Below are 25999 nucleotides of genomic sequence, written 5' to 3'. Positions count from 1 at the left end.
AAAATAATTTGCATATTAAAAAAATATCTAAAATAAATATAAATTCTTATTAAAAAATAAAAGGGTGCAATTGCAGGAGAAAAAAAATATACTGTGCATTTCATTGATATTGATCAAAAAATCTACCAAATATTTGTGTAAAGTCTTGGCACGTATCCACTCTCAAATTATTAAGTGAATATAGACGAAACTAAAGAACTCAACTTTAATGGCTAACAAATATTAAGAGCCCGATCATTGAAGCATGATAACTATTAATTAATAGAATTCAGCAATTGAAAGTTCTTAAAATATGAGTCTTGTGTCATTTTGGTTCTTAATGTTTAAATTGTGTCAATTTGGTTCTTAACATATAATTGTTTTAATTTGGTCCCAAATATTTAAATTATTCGTTCTTTAACTGTAAAACATTTTGAGATTTAAAATTCAAACAAGTTTTTATCCATAATTTTTATAAACGTAAACAATAAATTATTTTTTTTAAAATATATTATTTACACCAAGACCCCTTCAACTATTAGTTAATATTACTTTACCATCATCATATATGAACCATATATATTTTGACCTCTCAACTAAACCCTCTCTAAACCATTACTTTCACCCCTTGTAAACCCTCCCTAAACCACCTCTAAAAAGGATGTATTTATATGATTTTTATAATTAAAGAGTCAATATATATGAATTTATAGATAAAGAAGGTAAAATAATATTTTTTAATAGTTAAAGGGTCTTAGTATAATTAATCGAAAAATAAACGTTAAAAACGAGTAGTTTTGGATTGTTTCTAAAACAACAAACATCTGATAGTTACACATGAATCAAACTCATCGTCCTTCAGATGCAATGCAACATCTTTTTAGCAGTGATCAATATTGATAAACCTCCTAGAGCCAAATCCACCCAAATCCCAACTAGTTCCAAAACATTTTGGACTCAGTAGATAACATTTCTGTGGCAAAAAATGTATATGGACCTACTTGAATTCTTAACTAGTTCCAAAACATTTTGGACTCAGTAGATAACGTTTCTGTGGAAAAAAAATGTATATGGACCTACTTGAATTGTTAAGATGCCATTAACGTATTTGTCATGTGATATCTATTGGTTGTGTTTGGATTGGGTTGACTCAAGTGACTTCTCATTCGTCGAATCGGGTTGGATCAGGTGGTTATAACATCATTTTCTTAGGAGTGTCGGCAGATTGGGTGGCTTGCCATCCGTCCAAACTTAGGCGGATTGAGAAAATACATCTACATTCATCTGCTCAAACCATTGAAATTGTCTATTATGTAGCGGATTGGTTCGGGTCATTCGATTTTGGCAGATTGAATGGATGTTTGTCCAATCCTAGATTTAAGTAAGGATTTAGAAAAGAAAAAAAATAAAATATATATATATATATAAGTGAAATGTAAATATGTTTCATTTACATTTCATCCACATTTTTCTTTTTTCTTTTCAAATTGTGTTTGGATTTAAGATTTGAGATTTATAGGGGGGAAAAAAATTAAAAAAAAAAGTAAATAAAATAGAATTTTTATTTTCCTCAACAAATCATCTCAAATCTTTAATTCAAACACCACTTTGCTTTCGTCTAAAATGTTTTTTTTCTTATTAGCCAAAAAAAAACTTTATTGATGAATAAATGTACAACCATTTGAATTACATCAACAAAATGGAGAAAATGCAAGGGGCATCACAATAGACTTACGACATCCCAACTATATTGGAACTATAAGGCTACCCGATCCTATGCTAGCACAGCCCCAAAGTTGGTGAGAGAAACACTACAGCCAAGAAAAACAAAACAGAAAACAAACAGCAGAACTAATAAACCAGCCCAATCCCTGGGCCACCCCCAATTAGCAAATCACCCCCAGCTCATTGCATCACAACTCCTCCCAAGCACATCCTGATCAGCCTCAAGTTGAGAAAGAAGTTATTGGCTGTAAAATGAAAATCCTTAAAGAGTAGTTTCAATCACAAAGCTATCATAATCTTAATCAACTCACACAACTCAGTCTGGTTTAAATTAGATGCTCTGAACACACTCATTTTTATGTTTCCAAACTGACCACAACACAACCAATAGGATAGCACTCCATATTTTCCTCTCCATCTTCTTCATCCTTAACAGTAGATGATCCACAGAACCTGTTAAAACACCTTTCCCACCATTTCAGCATTTCGTCTAACATGTGATGTGTAGAGACAATAAAAAGAAAACAACAAAGTCGAAAAGAGGTAATGTTGTTGTACACACCCTCAATAGTTTGATCTATATTTCATTTTAGGTTTTTTAGTTTTAATCTAAATAATTTGATCCATATACTTTTAAGTCTACAGGACTGAAAAGAGTAATTAACTCAAATAATTATTTGTTCTATTTAACAAGAAAATAATAAAGTCAAAAAGGGCTAATGTTATGGTATACACCCTCAATCGTTTGATCTAAATTTCATTTTAGTTCTTATAGTTTCCATTTGTACAATTTAATCCCAACACTTTAAGTGTACAGGAGTAAAAAGTGTAATTAACTCAAAGAATTATTTGTTCTATTTAACAAGAAAATAATAAAGTCAAATAATTATTTGTTCTATTTTTTTAGGACGTTTATTCATAAATTTATTTTCACCTACTTATGTTCGACTTATGGGGTGTTTGGGAAGTTTGGTTTTTGTTTTGTTTTGTTTTGTTTTGTTTTTTTCCACTAAAAGACAAATTGGTTATAAAACCAAAAAAACCCAATCCAAACAAAATATCACATCAAATCTCATAATCATTTCACTTTTTCTTTCACAAACATCACACCTAATCACAAAAAAACCCAACTATCTTCCCAAACACAAAAAAAAAATTCTCCAATAATATCCTACAACTAAAAAAACCTACAAAAAAACTCATTTCCCAAACACCCACTAGTCCAAATTATTTTTTTATGTTCTAACAAGTCCTAAGGGTGACATAGTTACCAAAATAAGCTTAATAATAGTACGGTAAAACATGCATTAATATTCACATTAGCAATGTGAATATTCTATAATGTGAACATTCACATTGTCAAATTTATTTAATGTGAATGTTTATATCACCAAGTTGCTAAGGGTTTAACAAATATTTGTTAAGGTAAAATTGTCCATAACCTTAAATATAAGAATTAGAATTTGGTAGATCAAATGTTAAAAATAATAGAATACAATAATATCTTATGAACTAATTACAATATAAATACTTAAAAGAAGATTTTTTAAATAAATTTCCCATTTTTTAATAATAAAATTAAATATAAGTACCATTTGTGAATCCCATCATAAAAGAAATAGAGAGAAAATAGCAAAACCAATACCAACAGCTATGACTCACATACATGACTACTACTCGCATATTTTGTCAATGAAATTTGACAACAATGACAAAATAATCAAACAGTAATAACTCATTATTTACAAAGCAACTGAATATTCTTATTAGTCATTGCATTCCACCACCAAATCAAATAGCAATTGTAATTTGAAATACCATTGAATATTAGAGGAGTTTGGCTGAAGATATGTTTTCACATTCTCAACATTTGATGTTTTATACCTAGAAGTGCATACGATCACTTTGCTTGCCAAAGATGCCCGAACCCGAAATGGATTTTATCATCACTACATGTAGTGATGATAAAATCTAGACCCGAAATGAAATTTCCTCACCTTGTACAAAGAGAGAAAATTGCAAGGTTGCAAACAAGGTCACAAGTATGCAGGAGAATCCAACGACAGGAACAAGAATCCAGACCTTATTATCTCCAAACATTACATAGAGTGTGGCTCCAAAGGCAATCATTGTGGATAATATAGAGACAAATAACATAACAAGACCAATGATTAATCTTTTGGGAAGAGCATAGAGAGAATCCTCTTCTGCGTAGCGAGCAGTAAGGATGGACAAGATCATCAACACAGAAGCAATGGATGAGAAAAGGCGTCAGGATCCTCTAGAGTGGTAACCCTGCAGTGATCTCCTGAAGTGAGGAGATCCAACGGTTGAAATTAAAACTAACTAAAACGAGTAAATTGAAAAAAAAAAGTTGATTTCAAAATTCCCTCCATTTAGAACAGGTATAGCAGCAGAAGGAGGGAAGACCGAAGGAAAGGAAAACAGAGTGAGAGAGAGAGAAGAAAAAAGAGAGAGGCCGCTCCTCCCTGGCGCCCGTTGCCCCGCCGTCGCCGCCGGCGTGCCGTCACACTACTTCAGAATCAGATTGTTGCACGCACTGCTTCAGATGAATTTGGATAGTGAGATTTGTTCTATTAAATACTTGGTCAGGATTGAGCTGTTAAACACTGAGGTCTATGAAGATGGAAACCAGACCTGAATATTAGGATGAATGAAAAATATGATGGACAAATAAGGCAGGAAAGAAAACAGAGATTGTGAAAATAATAACCAAAATAATTTTCAAAGCTTGTTGCAATAAGGTATTAGTTACTCTTGACTTATACAAATTGGGAAAAAGGGGGCATGATTCACTATTAGCTGCAACACAATGATAAACATAATGGATGCATGAAAAAAAGAAAAAAAACAAAGAAAAATCAGTAAGCATAGCAATGAGGAAAAATACTTTAGAACAATGAAGTGAAAATAAGCAGTGCACTATGATCCAGAAGTTCATTACATACATTTCCTGGCTAATATGAGGCATGTAGTTTTTGCTTGAATCTTCTATATCACTATAAAACTATGCAATAGATGCTCTCTGATGCAAGGCAATCTATCTCGGTGCTAGCCAAGATTCTGAACTATAAATTCTGAAAGGTGCTAAAATTGGTCTGTCAAATAAGATGTTGGAGTTGGTGCGGTTCAGATTGAAGGTTTTAACAAGAAGGGGTTACCAAGGACATGGTGATTTTAGGGATAAAGGCGAAGTTCATAATAATTTTGGGAGGAGGTTCCAAATGGACATCCTCGAAAAGTTTGGGTTATCGTGTTACAATAAAATTCATGGACCATCTTATTCTAACAGAACTCAATTGCAGAAAAGTAAATATATATCCACAAGAATTTTTAAGTTCTAGCAATCAACAACTAATTATAGTTTTTGAAAAAATTTCCACTTCATTTACATTCTCTCTCTTTCTAGAATATTTATGTAGGAGTTGAATTTGTATCACTTGACCTTCTTGCTGTATTTTCTCATTTTGTACTAACAGCACATACTTGATTCTAGGTGATTTCTTTCATCTTATATGAGTTTATAAATATTGAAGTCTCATCAATGTAGTTGTTATGCTCGTTTATGGCTTTGTGTACAACATGAATCTCAAATTTATGATGTTAAATTTTATAGGTGAATGGGAATGAAGTTGCTTTCATATCTCTTTTTTCCTTTGAAAATGACTTCAAGTCTCTCTCTCTCTCTCTCTCTCTCTCTCTCTCTCTCTCTCTCATTTGTAGAATTTCTGATTAAAATCTACGTTTTATTTTAGGATTCCGGAGGCTTTGCCTTCTTTTCAAAATCTCTGTTCTCTTTCCTGCCTTATTTGTCCATCATATTTTCATTCATCCTAATATTCAGGTATGGTTTCCATCTTCATAGACCTCAGTGTTCAACAGCTCAATCCTGACCAAGTATTTAATAGAACAAATCTCACCATCCAAATTCATCTGAAACAGTGTGTGCAACAAATTGATTCTGAAGCAGTGCGACGGCACCCGGCGGCGACGACGGGGCGACGGGAGGCAGGGAGGAGCGGCCTCTCTCTTTTTCTTCTCTCTCTCACACTCTGTTTTCCTTTCCTTCGGTCTTCCCTCCTTCTGCTGCTATACCTATTCTAAATGGAGGGAATTTTGAAATCATTTTTTTTTTTTCAATTTACTAACCAAAACGACGTCGTTTTGGTTTGTTTTAATTTCAGCCATTGGATCTCCTCACTTTAGGAGATCACTGCAGGATTACCTCTAGAGGATCTTGACGCTGAGAAAAGAGCTAATGCATCAAATATGCCGAAGATTATAAAGGCTTTGTTTTTTGGAAAAATATGGATGTCCATCATTGTTGTTGTTTCCACCAGGCACTGTAATGGCAGCCATGAAAACCATGTTGACAATGAGGGCAGCTACAATTGTGCATGAAGTGGCAGTGTCTTTCATCCACCTCTCTCCTTCCTTTATCAACTCCTGGTGTGTATCAGTAAATACTTCTGCAGGTGTCATTCCATTAGTGTTCCTCTCTTCTTTGTCTCTAGGCAATACCAATTTTTCCACTTCCTGTACAAATTAACAAAAAATGGCTTTGGAATGATAAAGGCAAGTTTCGTCTAAAAACTCAACGACCTCTAATCTGAGTAGTGGGAAGGGGTTGTCATGAAACATCTCAATCGAGAAAGTTTTTGCATCAAAACTTGGGGATTTTGGAATCAAAAAGCAACTTTCATCTATTTCAGACTTAGATGTTTTTGGATCACAAATTTAGATAGAGATTTGAAAAGGGAAAGAGAAGATATGAAAATAATGTGGATGAAACCTATAAGAAAAAAATTTCTTTGATTTCCCTTTTTGTTTCTAAATCTCTATCCAAATTCATGATTCAACACAGCTTTAAGATCAACAACCTCTAGTTTGAGTATGGTAGGGGTTGTCCTAAGACATCTGAGATGACAAAGTTCATAGTTAAAAACATGGATAGTAATATGGGCATATGTAACTTGTATGGTAAAGTCAAGTAATTAAGAGAAGAATGAAATATAAAGAAATTGCTCAAATCATTTTATTTATTTCCTTTGGGGAATGGAAAATTTTACCTTAAACCATTGCAATTTGCGCTGCATTTTGTAGAGCTGCACCAGCTGCACTTACTCTGAGACTGAGTTGCTGCTGAGGTCCCAACAATGCAGCCAAATGCAAAGCATTGTTCCCCGACACGTCCAGTAGTGACAGAACCAAATAACTAGACTCCTCAAGTTGATATACGAGGTTGAACACATTTTCACGACGACATGCAATTGCATATTGGAATATGTTTTGCTTCTTTGCGTTAGAAAGATTGATCATAGGAGGGCATGACTATAATATTTTCAACAACTTCATGAATCCCAGCCGATGTTGCTTCATGTAACACTGGTGCAAATATCCTAGCAACTTTTGTGAAATTTGTTTTTGCAACTTCCATGCAAATGCATTGGACAAGCTTTTGTGCTTGATGGTGTACCAATTTCTTTTCTCAGATGTGCTTTATTTGTGGCACTATAATTAAAATGAATTTTTTTTTAAAGATGTAGTTAAAAAAATGAATTATAGTCTATAAAAAACATAAAAAAAACAAATAAATAAAAAAAAAGGCATATATTCACCCCCGATCCCTACCATTTTTTTCAAACAACTTTCCAAAACATCATACGCAATCTTTGCTTCACTGCACAACAAATACTAAACCAGTTAAAATATGAGAGGCAATAATGCTATGGTGGCAAACTTATTGCTACCGAATCGAAGACAAGATTTCGAACATAGATTATCATTCTCAAGTAATGCTAAAATGAATCATTTTAATCAATAATTATAAATGTATTTTTTTTCCCAAGCTATGATTTAAATTTTATTTTAACTTTTATTATTACTTTTTTGTGGATAGGCATTGTGGTATGGATTTAGTAATAAGTGAAAAGGGATGACAACGCAAAAAGAAATCAATTTTCCTTTTTGACAATCATGGAAAGCAAGAGGGCTGTGACTTGGAAAATTTGAGGAGAACGAGAAATTCTTTGGGTTGTTTCGTTTGATTGACAGGTTTAGAGAGGGATTAGTGAGGCTCTTGAAATTACACTACACATCAGCATTCTTTGTTATCCAAAATGACAATTTTACCTTAAGAAATAATGCTTAATAAACAATCAATTTTTTCCTACAACCAAACACACCATATTTCATTAATTTTTTGTCCCTATAAATCACTACAAGAAAAAACCCTTCAGTGACTAACATTTTGGTCGCGAAAAGTACCATATTTGGTTGCTAAAACCTTTTCACGACCAAAATATGTTGGTCGCGAGTTGGTCTCTAAAGCCTCGTCACAGATAGTTTTTTGCGACCAAAAAAGCCTTTGGTCGCTAAAAGTGACCATTCGCGACCAACTTTTTTGGTCGCGGAAAGTCCAATTCATTTAGCTAAAAGGAAACTTTTAGCAACCAAAAAAAGTGACCATTGGCGACCAACTTTTTTGGTCGCAGAAAGTCCAATCATATTAGCCAAAATGGAACTTTTAGTGACCAAAGATAAGTTGGTCGCCAAAAGTCAACGCATTGACCCAAAAAGAATAATTCCTTTGTGCTGCTTAGGACTTGCACTCCTGACCAAGGAGTCACCATGCACCCAATCCACTCTGCCAATAACATGCTTCTTGTTTTTATTTGGCAGAGAAAATATATAACCCATAAAAATTGGGCTATATATTATTTTATAAAACTTTTAATGCCTAAACAGAAAAATAGCATGTAATTACAGTAGTATCCGTTTTTTTTTTAAATTTATCCCGCCATAACTTTCCGCGACCAACTTTTTTTTTTTGGCGCCAAAGGGTAATCTTCCGCGACCAAAAAAGCCTTTGGTCGCCAATAGGTATACTTTCCGCGACCAACTTTTTTTTTGGTCGCCAAAGGGTATACTTTCCGCGACAAAAAAAGCCTTTGGTCGCCAATAGGTATACTTTCTGTGACCAACTTTTTTTTTGGTCGCCAAAGGGTATACTTTCCGCGACCAACATTTTTTTGGTCGCCAAAAGGTATACTTTCCGTGACCAAAAAAGCCTTTGGTCGCCAAAGGGTATACTTTCCGCGACTAACAATTTTGTGGTCGCCAAAAGGTGATCTTCCTCGACCAAAAAAGCCTTTGGTCGCCAATAGATATACTTTCCGCGACCAACTTTTTTTTTGGTCACCAAAAAGTGATTTTCCACGACCAAAAAATTGTGGTCGCTAAAAGTTAGATTTTAATCGCAGAAAGTGGACTATTTGCGACCAAAAAAAATAGATGGTCGCTAAAAGTGTTTTTTCTTGTAGTGAATATATGGTATTTTGTGGGAATGGAGTTATATTAAAGGTTACCATAAATCAAGCAGTCGATAGGATTCTTAATATCTCCTCCGCTATGGGGCTTTGCAATGTTTTCCAATTCCAAAGGAACATCTACATGAGAGAGAGAATGGAAAGTTCAGTGAATTATGTTAGTCTAGCAAAAAATTAGCAAAGATATTGAGCACAAATATTGTAGTAACAAGACAATAAATAATATATAGACAAAAATAAGAGTAGAGAAAAATAGATGTGAGATTTTGAGAGTAGCATTGTCACTATCTTAAAATTGTTTTTCATTTTCTCGTAAAGGTACAACCAGAGTGAAATAGTTTTAAGATAAAACTCAAAGTGCTCATAGCTTCTTTCATCCAATGTTCATTACCACCAAAAGCTTGAACCACGTAACGAACCAGAATTGCTCAAAACATATATAATATATAAAAGTATATAGAACTCTCTAAAAAACATTCCACCTTTCAATTCACTCTTGTTCTACAAGATAACCAATCATTGGTGTAATAGGTCCCAACACTTATATTTATGTCAAATGATGTGTTAACACATAAGATGGTACATTAAAAATGGTATAAAAAAGTGGTAAATGTAGCATTACTCTTTTCAACATATATAGGTGTGGAGGATGGGTTTATATTGGAGTTGTATAATCAATAGAATTAATAATGAATTTAATCCTTCATAAATATGAAAAATTTCTAATAAATAGACATTATGTACAATATTTATTTGTAATAAAACTATAATTAGTCCATCATTTTCCAACAAATGGATAAAAAAAATCAATAAAGAAACTTTTAGAATAGGTAATAGATAAGAAAGAATAGAGATTGAAGAGACTAACACGTATAGATTAAATTTTGCCAAAAGTTTTAAGGAGGTTCCACTTCAAAATGCAGCAATTGTCTTCAAAGGAGAGACTTCTTCTTATAAGAGTGGTTAGCTTGAGCCCACTAATTAATTGAGCCCAATCGAAGCCCAATCGAAAAGCTCGAAAATTAGTGAGCTTGGAGAAATTATTGCCAAATGGACCAAGTGAATTCTATTGAACGGGCCCATAAGAAAGTCAACAAATTGGAGCGAGGAGGATACATTTCAAGCATATGTCCCTAAAGAAAGCCCAACAAGCCCATTCGAGGAGGTCCATATCATACAAGTGCCCGAGGAGGTTAATTATTGCTTTCAAAAGAGATGAAACCCTCGGAAGAGATCTATTCTCTGAGGTATTGGCCTAGTCTTGAAAGGGTTTGGAACTACGAACCTAGATACCTATTTGAGCTCGGACTCGAAAGGAGATATTTATGGTCGGAGGATTTGAAAATCCTCCAACCTATTCTTACCTATATTTTTGGAACCACGAACCCTGCTAATCTATAGTTTGGATTTAGTAGAGAAAAATCTTATAAGGAGATATTTATGGTTGAAGCTCCAGCCTAGTAATGATTTGTATGTAGACATTCTCTCATTCTATGTTGCTCATTGGAACCTACTTCTCTAGTGCTTGGAGGATTTGAAAACCATTTTTTTTTTTTTTTTCAATGGCTTATTTTTCCCAAAAATATAGGTAAGAAACTCACTTGCTTCACTTATTTTTAATTTATTATTATTATTATTATTATTATTATTATGGTGGTATATCATAGTGATGATATATATGCTTGCTGTCACATTTTAGTTCTACTGCATGGTTTGGATTTTGATAATCATGCTATTATAGAATTAATTAATCCTAATGAAGGATTTCATATTATTTTTGTTTAAGCAATAGGTGCTATTGTATGAGTTTCCATCTTGTCCATAAAAGTTCTCCAATCAATTTGGAACCAGCTTCTCTCCAGTAGAAAGAGAATGGAGAGAAGCACTGGACCCTCCAGTTCTGTGATTTGTTGGGACCACATCGCTGGTTTTGATGATCCAAACCAATCATTTTTAAATTTTACGAGTATAGATCATCCATAAAAAACTAGATCAATTCAATAATTATAACTATATGATTTCATTACATTTGTTTTCAAAGAAATTGATGGTTTACTCTTAAAATCACAGTTGCGTTCATTTTTCAAAAAACAAATATGATTAAATATGTGACTCCGATCAATCCTAGATTCTCCATTCAAGAGGGACTAAAAAATGTACATTTTTGGATAGTAGAACCAGCCCCTTCTCTTATGAGAAAGAATCCAAAATGCTCTCCCAAGCATGAAACTCAACACACATTTGCATAAGTGGCGCTTCCCCCTTTGTGCAACCATTGTTCAGCAGAAAAGAAGAATGAGATGATGAAAGAGAGCACCCCTTAGTCTGGCCTTAGGCTTGAAACAAAACTTTTTGGATTAAGGACAAAAGCAATGGACCAAACCTATTTTGCTCTTGCAAATTCAGGTTCTCAAAGATATATGTATATATATTTCTATCAGCAAAAAAATTAACATTTTTTAATCATAATAAAACATTACAAGCAACGGGAGGGATACAAATGCGAAGAACATCATTGAAGACAATAACACCTGCCCACAGATCAATGTTCTCACAGCTATTATTGGGGCCATTTGTGCACTATTGTGGCTTGTAAGTACGAAATACTATTCACCGCAAAAAAAGTATGAATTACTTTCACATTTGGGAGTATGTTGATGTTGATGGGTGGCGTAAGAATTTCAAGTTCTCTTTTGGGAAGTGCACATATTACTTTTGAGTTTGTAGTAGTGTGGGCGGTGGCTGCCATTCTTGAATGTTTACCAGCTATTATTTCAAACTTTCATTATGTAATACCATATTGCAAGGATGGAGTAGGATTAGAGGTTCAAGCCTTACCATCAACCACACTTGAAATGAAGCAGTCAGTAGGATTCTCAATGTCCCTTTGGCTATGGTGGTCTGCAATGGTTTCCAATTTTATGGGAACAGCTACATGAATAACAAAAGATTAAGTAAATTATACTTGAAAAAAGTGCCTTATGGACTGTATTTTGCAGAAAACCTAGATTGTTAAGGAAAAAAGAGAAATATGTTCATGACATTAACTTCTTTTTGGCACATAATTGGTAGACTGTCTAAAATATATACTGTGGCTTGTGTTGTTTATATATGTTTTAATTTTGGGGGTCTGGTTAACACTTAATCATGTTTGTATACTAGGAAAACTATTGATAGAATAAAAAACAAAACAACCAGATTGGTCAATATCCTATTCAAAAAAATTAAACATGGTGAGTCTTGTAAATAGCATCCATTTTGTTATGAAAATACATGTAAAGAGTGAAATAAATAACACTACGAAGTACATGCAATGACAAATATCATTTCTCTAATATTATTTAGCCAATGTGTTTCACCATTCTTACTTTAACATGAAGCATCTATCTATATGTTCATGTCATTTGTTCATCCCTATCCGCCAATTCCATTAGTGGTATCATAACAAACTATGCCAAAAATAAATACATTAACCATCAATATAAAATATTGTGCAATAGATAATAGATAGAGAGGGGAGACAAGGACTGAAGATACTAACCTGAATAGATTAAATTCTGCCAGGAATTTAAGGGGGTTCCACTTTGAAATGAAGAAGGCTTTTTAGAAATCATTGTCAGAGGAGAAGGTTCCAAATATGCCAACTTAGGGTAGCGGGAAAGCACGCTTAGAGCAATATCTGTAGGATAAGGATTGATGGAAAATGGAAATTGGAAATTAGATCATAGGAAGTTATCCTATTTTAACACTCATCTTCCCCCCCCCCCCCCCTCCTTTTTTCTTTGCAAAAAACAAGTTCATGTTTTAAATTTTTTTCAATTTAAATTATGAAAATTTTAAATTTACTCACTTTAGATTCTTAAATTTTTAGATTATTTTGTCAATTTACTCACTTTTTCTTTTATTTTTTATTGCACATATAAGGGTACTGCCACCATCACTAATGAATGATTTTTTTTTTTTTTGACAAAGCTTCAAAAATATTAATACCAAATAGGCTGTATACTCTATATAATAATAATAATAACAATAACAATAATAATATAGATTGTATCTATACTATCCATACTATTATATATAGGGGGATTTGGTCTAAGCCCCCTCACAATAAAATTTTAATGTATTAAAGACAATCACAAAAAAATTTTCTTTAAAAGTCTTACACATTTCACTATTACCAAAATGTCTTTAGTGAGTAATTTAACCTTTTAAACTTTAAAATGATATAAATTTGATCTAGATATCGATTTTTAATAAAAGTAGTATTTATAAAATTTTCTCATCAAGATCTATCAAACAAGATTCATGTTGACTGAAATTCTTAAAAAAAAAAAAAAAATTACCGTCGGAATTGACGTAAACAGTAACATATTACTCTTTTAAATAGTAAAATGTTACTCTGGTTGACTGTAAAATTTTACTGCCACTATGAGTTTACAAAACAAATCACACAACCAGAGTAGCATATTACTGTCATATGAATCGGACATAAAAAAAAAATGAAACAAAGTATATGATCGAACAAACAACAATCAAACAAATAATTAATCAAAAATTCAACGTACATGATCAAACTCAAACAACAATCAAACAATGATGGAATGAAGCTTTTACTCTAACACAAACAGTAATGAAATGAAGAATGAACGATGATTGAAGAACATTGAACACAGATTACTGAAGAACAATGAACAATAGAGAACAGTGAACGATTACTGAACAATGATTGAATGGTGAACAATGATCACTGTTTTAGTAATTAATGAACAATGATCATTGAACGAAGCTTCAACGTCATTCGCTAACAAATTGGATTCAAATCTCTATAATATATATCCAGAGCAAGATTGTCTAGAGAAAAAAAAAAAAATGGAAAAATATTAGTCTGCCCTTCATGAAGAACACCCCTCCTCCGCAGGAGTTTAGGGAGTAAAATATTTGGGGTGTCCTTTAAACACTAAAATGTTGGGCCCAGGGGTTTTGGCTAAATTTTCCTTACAACAATGATTCATCCCCCCTTTTCCTCTCACCCCCTTTGACCCCCTCTCTCTCTCATTGGTTACATTTTCTTTTTCTTTTTCTTTTTTTTTCTTGCTCTTCCAATCACCATCCGCCACGTGGTAAAGGGGGGTGAGGGGTGACCCCAAAAGGGGTACCAAGCATTATTCATTTCCCTTATCTATGCTATTAATAAAGGAACGCCTTAGTTGGCTAAATTTCCCTTATCTATACTATTAATAATAAAGGGGACACAAAGTCATCCTCCACTTTAATGCTAAGTGGCCATTTTGTCATTTAAAAAAAAAATTATTAAACAAATAATGGACATGAGACTCAAGGATGGACAAATTAATGAATTATCACTTGAATCAAACATAATATATATAATAAATATTTTATGTTATTTTTATTTATTTAAATTACACACTGTGCGCATGCCAACCGCTAGTGTTATATAAAGCTACATTTGTATAACTGTTGAAATCAAATTCAGATTAAAGTTTGTAATTTCTTACAGTTCTAAAATAGTGTAGTCTGAGCCTCAGAAACACACGTTGTGTGATCTAGCGAATTCCGCAGACGGATTGAGCTCGATTTCGCAACATTCACTGCCCGTTTCATAATGGTTGATGATGCTCTCTGTTCTTCTCAGCCTGGATGTGATTTTGGGGGATTTCAATTTTTGACTGAGTGAGAGAGAAAAAAAAGAAAGAACGAAAGAGAGAGAGAGAGGGGCAATCGTTGGGAGTGTCGTAAAAATGGAGGATGACGTAGAGATGCTGGTTAAGGGAGGGATTAGTGACTTTTTAACCTAAAATATTGAGTTCCAATTGTTTGCCTTGGTGTAATTTACCCTTTCATTTTATTTTTTGTTTTATTAATCTATCACCCGTGCTATGCATAGAGTAATTATAAATATTTATATTTGTTTTAAATTTTTTTTAATATATAAATTATGTTTTTTAAGAATTTTTATAAAAATAATTTAACAATCTTATCACTAACTATAGTGTATGAGATAAGCTAAAAAATGTACTGTAATAACTATGCAAGGATTGTATCTATAATTATTTGTATGAGGGGATTTTAAATGCTGATTAGGAGATTTTGACCAAATCAATAAAAGCAGGCATGTGGAAAGACATGTGGATTGGAAAAAGTTAATAAATACTGATCAGGAGATTTTGACCAAATCAATAAATACTGAGATTTTTTTTTTAAAAAATCAAAAAATCAAAAAATTTAGATTAAGATATTGGAGCAGCCACAAGGCTTGGGATTAGAAATCCCATTTTCCTTAATATATAGATAGATGTGAAGTTTTAAAGATTTTTAACAGAAATAAGTAAGATAATTGGAAATCTCTTCTTCAAAAAATACAAAACAAGATACAAATTCACATATTATGGGCCAATTTGGCAACATAGTTAAAAGTCAAAAATTAATTTTTAATCTATTTAGAGTCACATCATCTCTCATATTTTTTATATATTTTTTCAAAAAAATAAAATAAATCAAAAAGTCAATTTTTAACCATCTTTCCAAAATGAAATCAATCCAGAAAGTCTATGTACGGTATAGACTAAAACTTTTGGTCAACATTATTGAAATCTTAAGTACATAATATTTGGTCTATATTTGGTTCATGAATGTAGGTAAGAAATTAAAAATGAAATTGATGAAAAGGAAAAAGGTGTGAAATTTAAGTGAAATGAAATTATATTTCATTTACTTTTTTTTTTCTTTCCTTTTTTAAATCCCCCGTCAAATTATAAACTAAACACAACCTTAAATTTTTTTTTCTAAATTGATAATAGACAATAATACTTACCATAAAGTCCACTAGTTGCCAACCGATACAAACGTGTAACACCTGATCTATCTTTAAATGGTTTTGGCTCTAGATTTTCTTTGTTGACACCCAAAGGTTTTGGCTCCAAATGTTCTGTGTTGACATCCAAAGATCTAGTGACATCCAATAAGTACAGAACCATCTCTCTAAAACCAAAATTAACAGCATAATAGAGAGGTACTCGTCTCTTCTTGTTCAGATTGGGCAAGATTGTGTTCCTCTGCACTAACAGTTTGGCTACCTCAACATTACCAGTTATTGAAGCTTCATGAAGGGTTGTCCTGCCTCTGGAGTCGACTAGAGCTAGATCCTCTGGTGACATCTTCTCTATTAACTTCTTCACAAATTCATTTCTCCACGCTAACCTAATGGCGACAACAAGTGATGTTTGTCTCAATCCAGTGACGGGAACCCTGACTGCATCTGGTTCTTGTTCTACAAATTTGTTGGCGCTCTCCCAATCACCTTTGATTGCAGCTACGTGCAGTGGAAGGTAATGGTTTACTTTCTGTCTTTCTTCATCTGTCATCCAATTCAACACACAAATCAGCTAACAACAAGGTTGACCAAATTAAAGATGAAAATAAAAGGGAAACTACATGGGGTTTCCATCTCTGGAAGGTTATTCCTTGAGAGGGAGATTTGCGTCGGACTAGTACGACCGAGCTACGGCGACTCGAACTATGACGGACCAGGCGAGAGCTGTTTGCTCGGTTGGTGTGGCTCCTCGGCCGGTCATGCCGGGCCGAGCTACACTTGTCGACCGAAGCGTGGAAGTCGTGCCTACGCCAGGCCGGGTTATGATTCGGCGAGTTGTTCGCTCCGATCTACAATGCCATGTCTGGACCGAGCAGAGCACAACCATGGGTGATTTTAGACCGGCTTGGCAGGTGACACGGGCAGTCAATCCGGTTAGAGGGCGACGCGCCTCGGTGGCCTGTTGATCGTGGTTCAGTTTCTTCTCAAGGGATAAGTCGGTCATGATATCCCAATAGGGCGTGCCACCTGGACCAATGATATGACGGGAGGGAAATCCACCCCTGGCACACGTCAATACCGTTTGGCGGTTCCATACGTACTGCTTGGAGGTTTTGGCCTTTACACGTGTAAGGTGGTGAGAGGCGAGCACTGCCACCTGTCCAGGAAAGGACAGCAGAGGTAGTGCGCGCACAATCCCTAAGGCTGCATGGCCAGCCTAGAAAAAGGGATGGAGGGGGAACGTTGGAGGTATACGATCTGAACAACTCTTTCTCTCTCTAAAACGGTATTCTTCTTCAAGTGATCTAACTTGATCATCGGAGGGACTATCCGGCAACACCCCGCCGGGCAGCTCACCGCTTCTGTGTTTCCAGGATAGATGCCATCACGCGAAACTTGAGTTCAAGGAGTACGGAGAACGGAGTATATTTCAGACTCGTACAATTGACCCGTGCAGAAGGCATCCAGCACCTTCCTATCTTCTACGTAAGCAAGTCCTTGCTCCCAGCGGAATCAAGATATCTGCCGCTAGAAAAATTGGCCATGGCCCTGATGATGGCTTCCAGAAAACTGGCACACTATTTCCATACCCACACAATAGTCGTGCTAACCAAGTTTCCACTTAAGGTGCTCTTTGAAAATGTAGACTTTACAGAGAGAATTTTGAAATGGGCCGTAGAATTGGGGCAATACGATATCAAGTTCCAGCCGCACACCGCAATCAAGGCTCAAGCTCTTGCAGACTTTGTGGCGGAGTTTGCCCCTGGAATGCATCTAGTTTGCCCGGTTGATTTGGGCAGTGCGGATTTTGCACAGCCCGTTGTTCAAGCAATAGAAACCAGTGTCGGCTCCCAAATGGAAGAAGAGCAATTGGCAGCCAAACTGGAGCAGCTAGATGACTCATCGACAGACAAGCCGAACCAAGAGATGGAAAGAGACCAGAATGCACTGATCGGAACCTTGGAATTAAGAAGCTCCCAAAACCCATCGGATTGCTGGAAGTTGTTCATAGGCAAGATGTGGAAGCTCTTCGTCGATGGGGCCTCCAACAGACATGGCGCCGGGTTGGGTGTTGTGCTGACTTCTCCGGACAGGCTGGTTATCGAGCAAGCAATTACACTTGGCTTCCCGGCATCCAACAATGAGACGGAATACGAGGCCCTCCTTGCCGGACTGAGAAGTGCCTTAAGAATGAAAGCGTCGGCTCTTCTAGTATTCAGCGACTCCAAGTTGGTGGTCAATCAAGTCTCTGGGGAGTATGAAGCCAGGGATGAAAGAGTGACCAAGTATCAGGCGTTGGTGCGCGCAGAAATCAAGAAGTTCACCGCGATAAGAATAGAACAAATCAACCGTGAAGAAAATAATGCAGCTGACGAACTAGCTGGCCTTGCGTCTACACAAACAGCTTTCCTCAATCCTTTTATGATAAAATTCCTACCTCGGCCATGCATTGAGGAACCAGAAGTGTTTGAGGTACTCTGCACCGATCTGGGACCATTCTGGATGGACCCCATCATCGCCTTCCTAAAAGATAGAGTTTTGCCAGAAGAGAAGAAGGCGGCCAACAAGATCCGAGCCAAATCAGAGCGGTTTTGGCTCTCTCCATCCGGGGCCATATACAAGAAGTCTTTTATCGGGCCGTATCTGAAGTGCATCCACCCCGACAAGGTGGAAGCTTTCCTCTATGAGATCCATGAAGGCATCTGCGGAAGTCATACTAGGGGCAGGTCTTTGGCTTACCGAGCGATTTCCCAAGGTTATTTGTGGCCGTGCATGTAGGCGAACGCACAGAAATACGTTCGCAGGTGTGAAAAATGTCAGAAATTTGCTCATCAAATCCACCAGCCGGCCAGAGAATTGCTTCCCCTTACAAGCCCTTGGTCGTTCGCGCTCTGGGGATTGGACATTGTCGAACCACTCCCAATAGCTCCAGGCAACCGCAAGTTCTTCATCGCCGCTACTGACTACTTCACCAAGTGGGTTGAGGCTGAGCCATTGGCAACCATAAAGGAAAAAGATGTGAAGAAGTTTGTTTGGCAAAACGTCATCACCCGCTTCGGTATTCCGAAGGCCCTCATATCGGATAATGGCACTCAGTTCGATGGGAAACTCTTTCGCGGATTTTGCGAGGAGTTAAAGATTGAGTTATACAACTCAACACCGGCCTACCCTCAGTCAAATGGTCAAGCAGAAGCCTCAAACAAGACCATCCTGGACGGGCTGAAAAAGCGGTTAGAGAAAGCCAAAGGAAAGTGGGCTGAAGAACTCCCTAATGTGCTATGGGCATACCGCACTACGCCAAGGCAATCGATCGGGGAGACACCATTCGCCTTGGCCTATGGCATGGAGGCCGTCATCCCGTTGGAAATTGGTATGTTGACCATCCGGTCTAAGAGTTTTTAGCCAGACTTAAACAATGAAGCGGTGGCATTGGAGCTTGACCTAGCCAAGGAAAGAAGGGAATGAGCTCTAATCCACATAGCAGTTTATCCGCAAGAACTCTCCAGGAAATACAACAAGGCTGTGCATCCAAGGCTATTCAAGATTGGAGACTTGGTCTTAAGAAAGGTATTGGGCAACACGGTGATCCCGGGCGAAGGCAAACTTGGTGCAAATTGGAAAGGGCCATACAAGGTAACTGGCTTTACCGGCAAAGGGGCATACCATCTGGAGGGCTTAGATGGTAAAACGATCCCCAGACCATGGAATCCAGCCAACCTTAAGATTTTTTACTTTTGAGATGTAATTATTTTTGTTACTTAGCTTTGTGAACCTTTAGCCTTTAGGCATTTAATGTAAATCGCTGGCATGTAATCGAAGATAGCCCTTCTTTTTTACATTATGAGTTTCTGTAAAATGACAAGGATATTGGGCTACTGTGGATGCTAGGGGCAGGAAGACCAACTTACACTAAGCCGAGCTAACATATTCTAGCCGGTGTAGCGACAAGCCGTACAACCAGTTGATGTATTGTCCAACTTGTTTAAGGGCCGAGTTGATTTTGCTCGCCCAATTGAAATGTTGGCGTTCTGACCAACTTGTAAGGGCCGAGTTGATTTTGCTCGCCTAAACGCACCATTGGAAATTTGCCAAACTTCCAATTGACCAAGCTGATTTTGCTCGCCCAAATGAAACGGAATAGTGGTTATCCAACCTACAAAGGCCAAGATGATTTTGCTCGACCCCTGGACATATTGGTGTCTTGCCCAATTTAAAAGGCCCAGCTGAAATTTGCTCGGCCGAAACAAGTATTGGCATTTATTTAACTTATAAGGGCCGAGCTGATTTTTGCCCAATGTTGGTGTTTGTCCAATTTATAAGTGCTAAGCTTATTTTTGCTAGCCCGAATCTAAACATTGACGTTTTACGCACTTTATGAGGGCCGAGCTGGTTTTAGCTCGGCCGGTTTGATTTTTGCTCGCCCAAAATGACGTGTTGGCATATTGCGCAGCATCTGAGAGCCGAGCTGCCAGTTGTGATTCATGAACATTTCAAATCGAAAGAAAGTTAGCACATTGCAACCGCGCAGAAATAGTTACGCGACGAGCAAAAAGTTCAAATTTTCATTAATAATGGAAGTTGCATTACAAAAGTGGGGCCAAGCCCTATTACAAAAAAAAAAAAAAGAGACAGCAGTGATCAATCTAAATCCACAAGGGCATTTTGTTCAGCTAGGACCACCTCGGCATCGGCAACTGCGACTGTTTGCTTGGCAGTGTCTGTCTGCCTGGTCACGCCCTCCTCGGCCACATCATCAGCGCCTTCCACGGCAACAACCCCCTGCTCGGCCTCTTCATCTTCGGCCATCTCAGTAGCTTCGGGAGGAGTTTGATCCGCAGGTTGCATGGCGCTAGCTTCTTCCTCGGCTGCCTTTTTTGCCTCTTCAATTAGCCTTTTTTGCGCGGCGCTCGCGTACGCTTGCATGTAGGGCGATATGAAGGCAGCAGGTGAATTTTGGAACATCTCGGCATCTTGACCAAGGCCAACTTTTTCCATGGCAGCTTTCCAACTGCACTAAAAAAAGATGTCCTTGGCCTCTTGAACCTGCCGTTTATAAGTCTTTTTTTCCTGCGCATACCCACGATCTTCAACGTCGTCGACTGCCTTGTCCTTCTCGGCCTTGTGAGCATCGCGAAGCTTGCACAGCTCGGCAAGGTAGCAAGCCTTTGTTAGCTTGACAACCCGCTGTCTGTCTTCTTCAGCTCCAGCCAAGTGCTCGCTCAGTTTGTCGCGCTCGGTTTCTGCCGCCTCCTACGCAGCCTTCAGCTTAGCCAACTCGGCCGACTTGGCCTTGTTGTCAGAAATTGCATCCCGCAAACTTTGCCGCACGGCGATCATATGCTCGTGGGCCAAATAGTTCTTCTATGCGGCCTGAAAGCACATGAAGATTGTCAGAATAGAAAAACCGAGCAAAAACTTGGTGAACAAAGGAGACTGTCAACTTACCAAAACTATTGATTTTGCTGCCAAGCGAAGCACTTTCAGGTCGGTCAGCTCGTTATGCTTTTTCATATCGGCGAGAAGAAGCAGCCCCTTGGTCATGTTAAAACCAAGCGAGTAGTCCTTGTCCGCGTAGACTGAATTAGTAGTGGAGACAGCCCGGCCTTTGTAAGACAACTCGGGCGACCAGACCGGGGGGCACTGGACTTTTTGGATGGCCCGGTGATCGGTTGCTCGGTCTGGTCCCCCAAGTCGGTGGAAACGTGCTCGGTTAAGTCCTCATCTGCTAGGTGCTGTTCGGCCTTATCCTTTCTCGGCCTCTTCTTCGACTAGCCAGCAGCTTGTTCGCTGGCCAGAGCCAACACAGCTTCCTCCCCTTGCGTGACCGGCGTGGAAGAACTCCCCTCGGCTGCCTCCGGTGGCTGAGTGTCGCTTGCCTCGCCGGTGATCATCGACTTGATTGCTTGAATCTTCGCCATTTCTTGCTCGGCTGTGAGGGGGACGAGTTTGATCGGCGGAAGACTTGGATCTGGTTCTGGAGAGGGCACACGCAGAAAATCGGTTACCCTACTCTTGCGCGGTGCTGTGTAATGGTAGGTCGGTTCAAAGTCGAGCAGCTTTGGTGATTCTCGCTCCTCGGCTGGGTGACACAGCAAAACTCTAATGGTTTCCTGGTTAGCGTAGTTGTAGTCTTCCGCCAAAAGCTTGTAACCTACAAAAAGAAGAAGTGTTAGATCGACAAGAGAAAAACCAATGCAGAAAGAAGACAATGCGGTCCGCCGAGCTACTCACCAGCACTCCCAAAGTCTTTCCTAATGTACCAGCCCAGTATGGGCACCTCGGTGTCCTCATAATGACCGAACACCCACAAGAAATCATCGTCATTCGTTTCCTTATCTGGATTACCCTTTATGAGTTTTGCTCGGCCCTTCTTGACCTTCAGATACCAGCAAAACCCACCTTTATTTTTGCTAAGGCTATATTGATGAAATATCTCGGCAAGGCCGAGATTAAGACCGAGTCTCCTATTTAGCTCGGCCACACTGTTTATTATCTTGTATGTGTTGTTGGAGACTTGGGTCGGACACAGTCTGGTCTACCTCAAAAACTCGCAGATCAGTGGTTGGACCAGGAAGCGAAGCCCTCCTTCTACTATGGACACGACCGTGAAGGGGCACTTATCTAGCTCGCCCCATGGGGTATCTCCCTTCTTGGCCAACTCTAGATCGACATCATCCGGGATGCTGTACTCCCTATGGAACTCGGCCAATGCACCGGGAGAGCTCACCATGAACCGGTATTTCCCCATCTATCCCGGTTTTATTTATTGGGTGATTTAGTTCGTATCTCGGGGAAAAATTTTGTGTGTTTGCTCGGACTTTGAGCTTCACTGGAAGTAATGCTGGTCGGGCCTGGTCAGTCCTAGTTTGTCCTGCATTATTAAGAAATCAGTCCAAGGGTTAGCGCGGCATAAATTGCACGGCTTCTATGTGGAGTTCCTAGCTCAGTGAAAGCGTTCTAGGGCTTTTGACCGGTCCGACTCTACCTCGGTACAATTATCTGGCCGTTTTGGCCTTCCTAGTTCGGTTCCGGTTTTCAGTGTGGTCGAGGCCCCAAGAAGAGACCTCAAACAAGTTTTTTCTTGGCTAAGTCCTACTTGTGGATCTAAATGAGGATTCAGCTCGGTTTTACCCAGTGTTCGTTCTGTTCATCCCGAAAATGGAGTTCGTTCGTTCAAGCTAAGGAAAACCAGGGGCTCAAAGGCCCCATTCGTTCCTTCAATTTCAGTTTTTGATTTTCCTAATGTGTACAAGTTCTACGCAAACAAGGGGAGCACCAATAGTCCCAAGCAAAGAACATGAAGAATAGAAATGAAGAAATGAAGAACATGAAGAACTCAAGCATGAAAATGCGAGGGAGGAATAGAAGAACTCACCAAAATCAGATGCGAAGCAGAGTTCAGCATCACAAGCTTGGTTGCGGCTTCTACAGAAGCAAGAATGGACGAATGTGAAGCAAAAGAGTAGCAACGACAATGACAGTGAGAGCTTGGAGGTTAGGGTTTTTCTTGAAAGTGAAGGTGAACAGTGAGGGTGCAAATGACCCCTCGTGTGTGCATAAGAAGGGTGGGAATCCCAAATGGCGGCACCCATTTGAATTCTGCGCATGGGGGACAGCTGTGGGGCAGTACGGTCCCAGTAATGTGAAGCCACGTGGCATCGAGAAGACGACTCTGTCAGTACGGTTGTACAACCCTTGACAAGACTGCTATCGCGATTCGAAGGCCAACCAAATGATATAGCTCGGCCATGACGGTGACCCCAATCACACTCGGCTTGGTACTGGCGTAATTCAGGGACCGACCAAACGAGATAGCTCGGTCGTATAGGTAATCCCAATCACGCTCAGCTCGGATGGGATTAAGGGGCAATTGAGAGAGAGATTTGCGCCGGACTAGTACGACCAAGCTACAGCGACTCAAACTATGACGGACCAGGCGAGAGTCGTTTGCTCAGTTGGTGTGGCTCCCAGGCCGGTCATGCCGGGCCGAGCTACACTTGTCGACCGGAGGGTGGAAGTCTTGCCTACGCCAGGCCGGGTTGTGATTCGGCAAGTTGTTCGCTCCGATCTACGATGCCATGTCTGGACCAAGCAGAGCACAACCATGGGTGATTTTAGACCGGCTTGGCGGGCGACACGGGCAGCCAATCCGGTTAGAGGGCGACGCGCCTCAGCCGTGTTGATCATGGTTCTGTTTCTTCCCAAGGGATAGGTCGGTCATGATATCCCGGTAGGGTGTGCCACTTGGACCAATGATAAGACGGGAGGGAAATCCATCCCTGGCACGCGTCAATACCGTTTGGCGGTTCCATACGTACTGCTTGGAGGTTTTGGCCTTTACACGCGTAAGGTGGTGAGAGACGAGCACTGCCACCTGTCTAAGAAAGGACAACAAAGGTAGTGTGCGCACAATCCCTGAGGCTGCATGACCAGCCTAGAAAAAGGGATGGAGGGGGAACGTTGGAGGTATGCGATCTAAACAACTCTTTCTCTCTCTAAAACAGTATTCTTCTTCAAGTGATCTAACTTGATCGTCGGAGGGACTATCCGGCAACACCCCCCCGGGCAGCTCACCGCTTCTGTGTTTCCAGGATAGACGCCGTCACGTGAAGCTTGAGTTCAAGGAGTACGGAGAGCAGAGGATATTTCAGACTCATACATTCCTCTAGTTGTTTTATGGTCTCTATGGAAGGTTAGAAATGAGTGTATTTTCCAATCTTCTTCACCTAAGTTGGAGGACTTGTGTGATTTGATTAAGACTAGAGTTGCACTTTGGCTGATTCACAGATTCAAGGATTTTCACTTCTCTATTCATGACTTCTTGTTCAATTTCAGACAAATCAGAAGTAGCTTGGAAGTAGACTGGTTCTGGGCTGCTGATCCAGAATTTTTTGCTGCTGAGGCTCTCTTGTGTTTTTTGCTTTTTGTGTTGGTGTCTTACCAACCTTGGGTGGTGCTAGCATCTGATTGGACATGCTCCTCGATGCCTTCTAGTTGGGATTGGGTAGTCCTATTTTGATGCTCTCTGCTCCTCTTTTTATTGATGATTGTCATTGTATCTTCGCATGATCATTATCAATAAATTTTCCTTTTTCGCTGTTTCAAAAAGAGGGAAACTACATGGGAATTTTTGTGGAATGTAACTTCCTGTGTTTTACTATACTAAAAAGATTTGCACCCCATGCATTTGTAATTATTTTTGGTCAAAATACAGTGACTTGTAGTTTCCCTAAAATAAAATGCAATGGACAGGAGTGATCCTTTTTCATGTTGTGGCATTAATAGTTTTTTTAGATCTTTCTTGCCAAAAAAGAAAAAAGGAAAAAGATTAAGATCCCCACAAATTCTCTCTCCTAATTTTACCCTGACAATGACAAGGTATTAGTTGCGTGTCAACTATCAATTTGTTACAAACTCAAACATGTAAGATGTAAAATTACCAACTTAACTGGAGAGCCATAGTTTCCAAACAGTCCTAGCATTTATAGTTTTCAAAATAACCCTCCATATCTAACAATGTCTCATTCTGCCTAATTACCTTGTTGGTAGAGAGCTTGAGATGGATCACACATTTTCTCCAAGGCAGTCCACACCTCTCTAGCAGTCTTATATTGAATCACATGTAGTCGGATATCTAAGTCAAGTGTGGTGATGATCCATCCTCGTACAAGATCGTCTGATCTTTTCTAGGATTTGTAGTCCTCGTTCTCAATCGCAATCTCGCCTCCAGCATCTGCGACTGATGTGGTGACCTTTTCAGGTGGAGCCTCAAGTGTGCCATTGATGAAACCAACCACGCCTCGACTCTGAATGAAGTCGAGCATCAGTTGTTTCCACTCAAAGTTGTTAATAGTATTATTATATGTAGATATTATAATCGTAGATAATCTATGCAGATATTATATTAGATATAGATAGTTGGTGCATAGTTGTTGCTAGCCTAGCACAGAGATGCTTTCTTTTCCTTTTGCTATCTTTCGGTGGCTTCATCATTTTGTCTTGAAACTCATCTCCTATATAATGGAGGTTCCATTTGGTTGCTAAATACATCAAATATACAGAGCTAATTTGCTCTCTCAATCTCTCTCAATTTCTTATATGGTATCAGAGCGAT

General features: G+C 38.4%; 1 protein-coding gene across 1 annotated transcript; it reads right to left on the bottom strand.

Moving 5' to 3' along the window:
* Positions 1–8558: 8558 nt before the first annotated feature.
* LOC114268209 (uncharacterized) lies at positions 8559–25723 on the bottom strand. The gene is made up of 5 exons (XM_082866360.1): positions 25424–25723; positions 15886–16428; positions 12595–12732; positions 11892–11984; positions 8559–9173 (listed from the first exon to the last, which is right to left on the bottom strand). Exons 1-5 carry the CDS (start codon positions 25455–25457, stop codon positions 9082–9084), a joined length of 900 nt encoding a protein of 299 aa, XP_082722486.1. The 5' UTR covers positions 25458–25723; the 3' UTR covers positions 8559–9081.
* Positions 25724–25999: the final 276 nt, after the last annotated feature.

The sequence above is a fragment of the Camellia sinensis genome, chromosome 1 (assembly GCF_055761805.1).
Source record: "Camellia sinensis isolate YWXY chromosome 1, ASM5576180v1, whole genome shotgun sequence".
In the NCBI taxonomy this organism is placed as follows: Eukaryota; Viridiplantae; Streptophyta; class Magnoliopsida; order Ericales; family Theaceae; genus Camellia; species Camellia sinensis.
The sequence above is the reverse complement of the archived record's forward strand: the minus strand, read 5'-3'. Positions and strand labels throughout refer to the sequence as shown.

Coding starts and splice junctions, on each gene's coding strand:
- LOC114268209 (XM_082866360.1), bottom strand. CDS start 25,457: ATGTGTGATCCATCTCAAGCTCTCTACCAACAAG. Junction 16,429..25,423: donor TCAAGCTCTCTACCAACAAG/GTAATTAGGCAG, acceptor ATTGGATGACAG/ATGAAGAAAGACAGAAAGTA. Junction 9,174..11,891: donor CATTTCAAGTGTGGTTGATG/GTAAGGCTTGAA, acceptor TCTCTCATGTAG/ATGTTCCTTTGGAATTGGAA.